At 59.2% G+C, this 10,044-nt stretch overlaps 1 protein-coding gene across 1 annotated transcript; it reads left to right on the forward strand.

Annotated features, from left to right (window-relative positions):
* Positions 1–1,446: 1,446 nt before the first annotated feature.
* Positions 1,447–9,844, forward strand: PROZ (protein Z, vitamin K dependent plasma glycoprotein). The gene is given in 8 exon segments (XM_061133278.1): positions 1,447–1,525; positions 2,566–2,729; positions 5,028–5,052; positions 5,438–5,551; positions 6,632–6,763; positions 7,049–7,134; positions 8,294–8,411; positions 9,175–9,844. Coding segments are annotated over 8 exon segments (1,320 nt in total). The 3' UTR covers positions 9,777–9,844.
* Positions 9,845–10,044: the final 200 nt, after the last annotated feature.

The following is a 10,044-nucleotide window of genomic DNA, read 5'->3' on the forward strand; positions in this document are numbered from 1 at the left end:
AGTATGTCCTGGGCCTCACGGGGCTGACTCTGGGCCTGGGAGGAACTGCCTCGCGGTCTGAGCGTCTCCCTCTGGAGGGAGACAAGGCTGGTCTTGAGGTGGACCTGTGCCAGGCCTGCGCCCCAGGATAGCTGGTCCGCCGGGCATCTCTGAGGAAGTCTCCTCTGGGAACAGAGAGGAGCAGGAAGCTGACAGAGAGGAAACACGGGGGACAGTGTCTGACCACCCTCCCGAGAGTGGGGGCCCCCTCGCCAGCACCCGCGGTCCCTGTGGGGAGGACACAGGAGCACAGGGGGCGCAGAGGCCCAGCGCCAGGGGCCGGCACACGCAGGGTCCCTGAGGCCCCCAGGGGCCGGCCTGCAGCAGGTGCAGCCCCCAGCTCTCGGGGCTGCAGGGTGGGGCTTTCACGACAGCCGCCAAGCCACCCCGATGGGGGCCTAGAGCCCCAGGGAAGGTCGTCCTGAACCGCAGGCAGGACAGTGTAGCTCCGGATGAGAGCCAGGGCGCGTCATGACCACATGGGGGTGTGCCCGCCAAGACGACGCCCAGAGGGCTCAGCGGGGCCTCCATGGTGCCCACATCCAAGACCAAGATAGCCCAGGAAACATGCCGCACCAGAGTCTGAGGGAGACTCAGAGGGTGCAGGGCAGGGGCACGTGGAGTTCTTGCCAGGGACCTTAGCAGGCGGGAACCCGACACCCGGGCCGTGCGGGGACAGAAGGAGAGACCGGCAGCCAGAGAGACAGAGACCCAGAGACGGACGGACACAGTGTCCCCGGGTGGACTCCGGGCTGACCGCCCTGTGTGTTTGCTGTCCCCGGCACAGTCAGCGGACTGCTGCCCTCACGTGCTGAGCGTGGTTCTCAGCGCGTGTCCCCTCGTGGCACTTGGCGCCCCAGGGAGCTGGTCTCCCCGGGAGGCGGTGGTGGGCTCCCCTGCCCTTGACAGAAGACCCCGCAGGCCCGGCCTCCCCATCTGGGCCCGGCCCGGCCTTGTGGACTTCGTGAGGCCCCTGGCCCTGCCCCCGAGGGCCTGCCTTAGCCCCCTCCCTGGGGGCGTGGTCTGCTCACTGCTGTGTTCAGGTTCCTCCCAAAGGCGGCCCCGGTGGCCAACTTGTCCTAAACAGCCTCGGCTCCGCGCTCTTGGCTCTCATTCCCGCACCAGGGAGAGGTGAAACCTCCCCCCCATCCTCCCCGGAACGCTGACGGGCTCCCACTTCCACCCCCACGAGCCAGCGCCACGTCCCTCTGCCTTGGGCTTCCATTTCTCCGTCGTTTTCCCTCTCTGCTTTAACAGAAAAACGCAGGAGTGGAGCCTGCACGCAGGACCCTGACCGCACTGACGCAGTGTCCTCTGAGGGCAGCCTCTCTCTGCAGGGCTGTTTCCCTGCCCCCACGCGGCTGCCCTGCACGAGGAGCCGGCGGGGACTTTGGCCGCTGGCTGACCATGGCCGGCTGCATCCCGCCACCCCTCGCCATCCTCGGGGTCCTAGCCCTTCTCGCCCCGCACGCCGCCTGGCCCACAGGTAGGTGCACTCGGGCGGCGTGGCGGGGGGTGATGCTCGGGGGCTTTCTCTGGGAGCCGAGGGGCCCCAGCAGGACCAGGGTGGCCTGCACCCAGCTCCCAGTCTCTGCTGTTTGTGTCGAGTATGTCGGAAGTAACCATGTCCTCTGGGGTCCCCAGGGGCCCAGACAGAGCTAGCTGCCAGGTCTGGGGCTCAGGACAGGATGGGGCACAGCTTCCAAGGAGCTCTGAGGAGATCCCAGCCCCTCCAGGGCCCCTGCCCAGGGCCCCACCCCCCTCCTCAACCTTCCTATACCTCTGAACACAAACCAGTGACTGCAGACGGGGGACCCTGGACCCCCGCCGCCCATCTGGCCACGGTGCCTCCTCGCCAACTGGCAGCCAAAATCAGGTTGCCGGGAGTTCAAAATACACCCGACTGCACAGCTTTAGCACAGAAATCAGAATGCAAATTTAGTTTCTTTCAACAGTTGTGTCTTGAAACAGTAGTATTCTGGATCTGTTGGTTAGATAAGTATATTATTAAAATGATTGCAACCTCCTAACGGCCCGAGTGGACCCAGGAGGAGACCCCTGCCCAGCCTAGGCCACCCTTGGCACTGCTCAGAGGAAAGATACACAGTCCCCGAGGGGACAGGGGTGCTGGTGGAGAACCTCTTCCCGAGATTCAGTCACTGCTTTCAGCCTGGGGTCTGGAAACAGCAGTAATCTCGTGTCCCGTCCGCCTCAATGGCAGAGACGCGGTCTTTCTCAAATCGGGTTGAGCTGGAAATAGAGGGCTGGCAGAGGACTGCCCGGAGGACACAGCCTGCTCTCCGCCCCGTACTCTTGGGCTCCCTCCCTCCTGTTCTAAGCTCCGTCCTGATCACCTGGCTGCATGTGAAGGGCTGGGACCCGGTGTCGTCAGGAGCAGGAGGACAACGTTGTTCTTCCCGGGTCTGAGGGCCACGCGTGTGTCTCCCCGCCCATCGCCCAGAGCCCGGCCCTAGGGCCTTGGTCGCAGCCGCACTGAGGCGCCTGCACCCCCGTCCCGCCCTGCAGTTTTTCTTCCCGCATCGAAAGCGCACGAACTTCTGGCCAGGTGGAGGCGAGCCGGCTCCTACCTCTTAGAAGAGCTCTTCGAGGGGCATTTAGAGAAGGAGTGCTTCGAGGAGATCTGCGTCTATGAGGAGGCGAGAGAAGTGTTTGAACACGACGAGTCCACGGTACGTATCCCCGCCACACACTCACCCGCTTTCCGATTACTCTGCCGCCTTAGGGGGCGTGCTCTCCCAGAGAGACTCAATTAAGGAACCTACTCACATTCGTGGGAGGTTGATCTAACCTGGTTGCACAGACGAGGAATTGGACACTGCAGGGAAATCACGTTCCGCAGCCTGTCGGTGGGGGACCCCGATGGCAGCTTAGTCCCCCTAAACCCCGCAAACTCTTCCTTCAGATTCAGCAAGTTAGCGCAATGAGTAGCCGGACTCCTCACAGAGGTCACTCAGCCTGTCAGGACTCTGACAGATTCTAGTACTTTTAATAGAGATGACATGGTTTCAATGTACCAACAACACAAAAATCCTCCTTAGAATGCCTCCACAGTAAGACCATCTCTCAGAATCAGCAACTTGGATCAGAAGTGACGACACGTACACTAAAGACCAGGCGGTGATCTCCCCGTCTCAGTTACCCAGAGGCTTGTCAGGGGGCAGACAGAGGGGCTGGGTGTTTGTGCGTAAATTCGCAGAACAGCAAACTATGTAATATGCTTTACATATCAAGGCAGCAATATTTAAAGTCGATTCTGAACAAATGTTGACCTGTTTCTTGAATATATATATAATATATATATATATATATATATATTTTTTTTTTTAAGGGGGCTTCCCTCATAGCTCAGTCAGTAAAGAATCTGCCTGCAATGCAGGGGACCTGGGTTTGATCCCTGGGTTGGGAAGATGCCCTGGAGAAGGGAACGGCAACCCGCTCCGGTATTCTGGCCTGGAGAATCCCATGGACAGAGGAGACTACATGGGCTACAGTCCATGGAGTCCCAAGAGTCAGACACAACTTAGCGACCAAACCACCACCACATGTGTTTTAAGATCTGTTTGTGTATCATTTGTTTTGGCTGTGGCGGGGCTTCTCCGCTGCAGGCTTTCTCTCTCGTGGCAGGTGGGCACCCTCTCCCTTGCGGTGCTCAGGCTTCTCGGCGCGGTGGCTCCTCTTGAGGAGCACAGCTCTGGGCTCGCGGACTCAGCAGCTGCGGCCGGAGGGCGCTAGAGCGCTGGCTCAGTCGCTGCGCACGCAGGCTTAGGTGCTCCGAGGAGCGTGGGATCTTCCTGGGCCAGGGATGGAACCTGTGTCCTTTGCATCAGCAGGCAGACTCTTTACCACGGGACCAGGGAAGCCTCTCTCTAATATATCTTTTAGCTGTTTTAAAATATATTTTCTCGGGTGCCCATGTATAAGAAAATTCTTCTGACATAGACTATCATAGAACCGGGAGAAATGAAAACTTCCTGGTGAAGGGAAAGCTGGGCTCGCCCCCTGAAGCTGCAACCCCACTCGAGCTGTTGGAAGCCGGGGATGGTGTGTGGCCTGTTCATGCACTTACCTCCAGGCTTTAAGCCTGAGTAGTCTCCTGCCTTTAGATGCCTCGCCAGAAAATAACACCTCCCATACGCAATTTACAAATTTCCATCATTGTTGAATTGGCTTATAAAATGGAAAAAGCAGTGTGAGTCTCTCACACCTGCATCCGGCACTCTGCGGAGTGGGACCCTGGAGACGACTGGGAGGGGAGGTGCCCGGGAGGCCATGGGGTCTGAGCTGCGTCTCAGCTACTGACGCTCTCCCTTCCTCAAGTGGGTCACAGCGAACACACCCCAAGCAGGACGCGGAGCACACGCCGCTGTGGGTGCTCAGTCGCTCAGTCCTGTCTGTCCTCGACGGACTGCAGCCCGCCAGGCTCCTCTGTCCACAGGGTTTCCCAGCAAGAATACGGGAGTGGGTTGCCATGCTCTCCTCCAGGGGATCTTCCTGACCCAGGGACTAAACCCGCATCTCCTGCATTGCGGGCGGATTCTTTACCACTGAGCCACCTGGGAAGCCCGGAACGTATGTTAAAGAGGGCATTAAGTAGATGTAGCTTCTCTGGTGGCTTAGCTGGTTAAAGAGTGTGTCTGCAAAGCAGGAAACCCGGGTTCAAACCCTGGGTGGGGCAGTTACCCTAGAGAAGGAAATGGCAACCCGTTCCAGTGTTCTTGCTTAAAGAATTCCACAGATGGAAAAGCCTGCCAGACTACAGTCCATGGGGTCACAAAGAGTCAGACACGACTAAGTGACTTTGCTTCACTTAAGTGAAATAAATGTAGAGAATTTCATTTTCTTTGTCTCAACCAGCATTTTCCTACTAAGTGAACAGAGTCAGCATTTTCTTATCTTCAAGCCCAGCCCCAGGAGGAGGTGGAAGAACAGGTGTTTGATTTCTAACACTCTTATGTTCACTCGGACAGGATGAATTCTGGAGGACATACATGGGTGAGTGTCCCCTCCACCCAGCCCACCGCCTCCTCTGCTTTTTGCTTCGACTGGAGGAGACAGTCCACTCTCCAGGGTTGAGAACTCGAGGCCAGAGGATTCCCAGTGTCCAGCCTTGGGGTCCTGGACCTTGACCCAAAGGAAGGGCCCCGGGCCGCGGGATGAGGGGGAAGCTTGCCCGCTCCCCAGGCTCCCATGGGCCTTGTGCAGACGGCCAGAAGCCGGTTAAGCTGTGGAAGGCGAGGCTTGGGGGTGCTGTCTGGGGACCACGGTGACCGGGGGTCTCCAGGAGGCCTCTCGGAAAGGAGACGGGTCCTAGAGGGGCAGGCAGGCCGGCTGGGCCGGGGCATCAGGGGGTCACCCGCGCGGGGCGTCCTCTCCGCAGGCGGCTCCCCTTGCACCTCCCAGCCTTGCCTCAACAATGGGTCCTGTCAGGACACAATTCGCGGCTACGCCTGCACCTGTGCGCCGGGCTATGAAGGCCCCAACTGTGCCTTCGGTGAGCCCCGCCCCTCCCCGGATGCCCACCCCCTCCCGGGACCCCTGCCCCTCCCCCGTACCCCCCACTCCTCCCCGGGGAGTCCCCTTCCCCGGGACCCCTGCCCCTCTCCCGCAACACCCCCCCAGCCGCTTCCCGGACCCCCACCCTTCCTGGGACACCCGCCCCTCCCCTGGGACCCCTGCCCCTTCCAGGGACCCCCGCTCTGACCCCCACCCTCGCCCCTCCCTGGGCCCCCGCCCCTCCCCCGAGGGCACGGCTCCCTGGGTTGTGGGTGCGAGACCGTCCTCAGCTTCATCACCTGATGTCCCTTAAACGTTGCGGGTTGGGGCGGTGGGGGCAAAGCCGATTCCCGCCAGAGACCCCTTCATGTAGAAATGAACTTGCTCTGTCCTTGATGTTAATGCGGAACCTGCCAGCGCTCTGCTCCAGTGGCCTCTCTGAGAGCTCGGCCAGTGCTGGGAGGGCACCCCAAGTGCAGTGCGCTGAGCAGGCTCCCAGCTTCACCCCACAAGCATCCCCTGCCCGTCCCGACCCCCACCTCGAAGAAGCCCCTTAAGAACTCCGGCTGCCGTGGTGGGCAGTGAGCCCAGGGAGGGGCCACGCGGACCCTTGTGAGGGGCTCGCAGACCCTACCCCGCCTGCCGGCTCCACCCCCGTTCGTTCCTGACACCGAATGGAAACACTCACATGAGCACGTTTGGAATGAAAAGCCAGAGTCTAGTCGCTCAGTCGTGTCCGACTCTTTGCGACCCCACGGACCGCAGCATGCCAGGCCTCCCTGTCTATCACCAACTCCCGGAGCTTACTCAGACTCAGGGTCCATTGAGTGGGTGATGCCATCCAACCACCTCATCCTCTGTTGTCCCTTTCTCCTCCCGCCTTCAATCCTTCCCAGCATCAGGGTCTGGGAGAGAGAACGAGTCTTCGCATCAGTTGGCCAAAGTATTGGAGTTTCAGCTTCAGCGTCAGTCCTTCCAATGAATATTCAGGACTGATTTCCTTTAGGATGCACTAAAGGATAGTTCAGAATGGCTATTTTCAGGGTAACATTTCTGGTTTCCCCTTTTCTCTTTTTAGCTAAAAACGAATGTCACCCTCTGAGGCTGGATGGGTGTCAGCACTTCTGCCACCCGGGACCGGAGTCCTACACATGCAGCTGTGCAAGGGGCCACAAGCTGGGTGGAGACCACAGGTCCTGCCTCCCCCATGGTGAGTCCCCTCCCCCCATACCCCGAGCCTTCCTCTGCAGCGACTCTGAAAGCCCACCTCCCCTGCTGTGGCTGGGGGGTGGGGAGAGGGCTTCCCAGCCCCCGCCAGGCTCCTCTACCCGCTCCCCCACCGTCTCTGAGAGCAGGTATGAAATCCCACCTGCTCTGCATATACACGAAGTGTATGGGCACCACGGAACAGGCTGGAAGGGTCAGCACCGTGGTCACCCCGCCGCCTGCCCTGGGAGGCACTGACCTTCCTTTCTGTGTGGCCGCCACAATGAAGACAGCTGTGCGTGTGGAACCCTCGGTTCTGAGTGCTGCCAGAGGCCCCAGCGAGGCCAGCAGAACCTTCCGCCTTTCCCGTGGCAGGTAACAGAAACACATTTTAATCTTTCCTTACGTTTCACCTGTCTGTCCTCTCTCCTTTCTTTGATTTAGGCAAACTATCTACAACCTCCATATCACACTTCAAAGCACTTTCTCATGCTGAACTCACAGCTTCAGTGTCGTATGTTTTAACTTAGCAACACATGAAGTTATTATGTTGACCCTTCTCCCAAACTATTTCAAGCACTTTCCTTTATGCTCATCTGCTACTTTGACCAGTATTTTATTCTTTTCTTGCTTTTCCAGTACCCCCACAAAATAAGCACTGTTTTTAGTAATACCACCAGTGTGGGTTTGGGTTTACCTACATTTTGCATTTTCCTTGCATCCCAGGCCTCTAATACAGATCACCCCATTCTTCCTCAGCCGTGTCAAGAGAGAACCAAGTTGGCCACAGACCTGACTTAAATTTTCTAGCAGCCACGTGCATAGAAAGCGGGTGAAATTAATTTTGATGATGTGCTTTACTTACCTCAATACGTCTACATAGTATTTCAACAAGTAATGAATAGTTTAAAAATTGAGATATTTACGTTTCCTCTTTCTACCCAAGTCTTGGCTCTCGGGCGTGTCGGGTACAGCATTTCTCACTTGCAGCACATCCTGGGTTGGACCAGTGGATCGCAAGTGCTCAGTAACCATACTGACCTTCACTTGACAGAGAGCTTTACGGGTTGCTCTAGCAACCGGGCTGCGCTCAGCACCCAGCGCGTGCGCGTGCGCGTGCGCACTTGTGTGCAGGTGCAGAGCGTGTCTCCCCTTACCTGACGCTTACTCGCGGGTCTGGCCAGGTGGAAGCACGTAGCCGCTGTGTGGAGGCCTGGCCAAGCGACGGCCACAGCTAAGTGACCACCAGGACTGGAAGGGTCAAGGGAGGGGAGCTCAAATGAGGGGCGAGCCGGGGCTGGGGCTCGGTCTCCCCGGAACTGCACCTTTGCTGACTGCCCCCCCAACCCCGCGCATCCCTCGCTCACCTCTCCCCTTCTCGCCCCGCCTCCGCCCGCTGAGGGGGACTCAGTAATGGGTGGGTGCGCTGGGCTGGCTGGAGGGCGTGCGCCCCACATTCTCAACCACAACACCGTGCTGCCCCAAATGCTGCAAAGGGACACTAACTCATTCTTGTCTGTTTTGGTTTTTAAAGGTAAAACTAACAAATTCTGAAGGAAAAGACTTCTGCGGGGGTGTTCTAATACAGGACAACTTTGTGCTGACAACAGCAAAATGCTCACTATTGTACAGAAACATTAGTGTGAAAACGAGTGAGTACTTTGTCATTCAGTTTTATAAGATGGCACCGGAAACAAAAACTATCCTATGTAGAAATAAAAGTGAAAGTGAAGTCGCTCAGTCGTGTCCGACTCTTTGCGACCCCATGGATTGTAGCCCACCAGGCTCCTCCATCCATGGGATTTTCCAGGCAAGAGTACTGGAGTGGGTTGCCGTTTCCTTCTCCAGGTAGAAATAAAAAGAAGCCCTTTAATCTCGAATTCTTGTTTTAATGAAATACAGACTCGGTTTAGCTTCCCGCTGGTGAGATCACTCATACAGTCAAAGCAACGGGGACTAGCTAGCGGAATTCTGGGCACAGGACGCAGGCAATGCGGAATTTGATAGCCGTGGAAAGGGGCCCTTGGTTTGACGCTGAAGTGGAGCATTCAGACCCCCGTCCTCACGGGGGCCTGGGCTGTGTTGCTAACTGCTCCATAGTCCCCAGGACCCGCGAATAGTGAATGCATTTTACCCTCCTTCCTCAGACATTTTTCAGTCAACAGGCCATCAGCCTAGAAAATGACTCCTGAACAGGCAAGTCTGATTCGCTCTGAGAGGGTCTTCCTAATTTCTTCCGACCTTTTCAGCCTCCCCTCACTGTGCTCCCGCCGAGCCCCCAGGATGCCTCACTTGGAGTGTGGGAGAGGCCCCGCTGGGGTACTCCGGTCGGGGCAGAGGGCGCAGGAGGGGCGGGGACGCGGGGGGAAGGGGGCGCACGGAGTCGCCCTGAGCCCCGGCCCCGCCTCCTTCCAGGTTCCGACTTCCGGGTGCGCGTGAAGGGCGTCCACGTGCACACGAGGTTCGAGGCGGACACCGGGCACAACGACGTGGCCCTGCTGGACCTGGCGCGGCCCGTGCGCTGCCCCGACGCCGGGCGGCCTGTCTGCACGGCCGACGCGGACTTCGCCGAGCGCGTCCTCCTGCCGCAGCCGGGCGTCCTGGGCGGCTGGACCCTCCGCGGCCGCGAGATGGTACCCTTGCGGCTGCGGGTCATGCACGTGGAGCCCGCGGAGTGCGGCCGGGCCCTCAATGCCACGGTGACCACACGGACCGGCTGCGAGCGGGGCGCGGCAGCCGACGCGGCGCGGTGGGTGGCGGGCGGCGCGGTGACCCGGCAGCACCGGGGCGCCTGGTTCCTCACCGGCCTGTTGGGCGCCGCGCCCCCCGAAGGGCCCGGGCCGCTCCTGCTCATCAAGGTCCCTAGATATGCGCTCTGGCTCCGGCAAGTCACTCAGCAGCCGAACCTCGCCAGTCCGAGAGGCGACTAGGGTCAGGGGCGCGACGGGGAACCAGTGCCGGGTGGTCTCGGTGGGCGGTGGGCACCTACGGCCCTTCCTCCGGGACCTCTCGTCTGACCTGAGCCCTTAGGAGGGAAGGAGGCGTGTCCAGCAATAAAAACAGACCCCAAACAGCGCTTTCCTAAACCGGCTGGGGAACCGGGGTTCAATCCAACAGCAGCAACTCTGGGTTGGGGGGGACGGGGGTAGTTGCGCGCACAGCGACCTCCCAGCTCTCCGGGGGGCGGGGGGGTGGGGGACGGGGGTGTGGAGCTCAGGGAGGAGGCGGCGCAGGGGAGGAACTAGGGCCCGTGCATGGCTCACGTCTGGGGAGAACTTCTGCATG

The sequence above is a fragment of the Dama dama genome, chromosome 30, assembly GCF_033118175.1.
Source record: "Dama dama isolate Ldn47 chromosome 30, ASM3311817v1, whole genome shotgun sequence".
Lineage (NCBI taxonomy): Eukaryota > Metazoa > Chordata > Mammalia > Artiodactyla > Cervidae > Dama > Dama dama.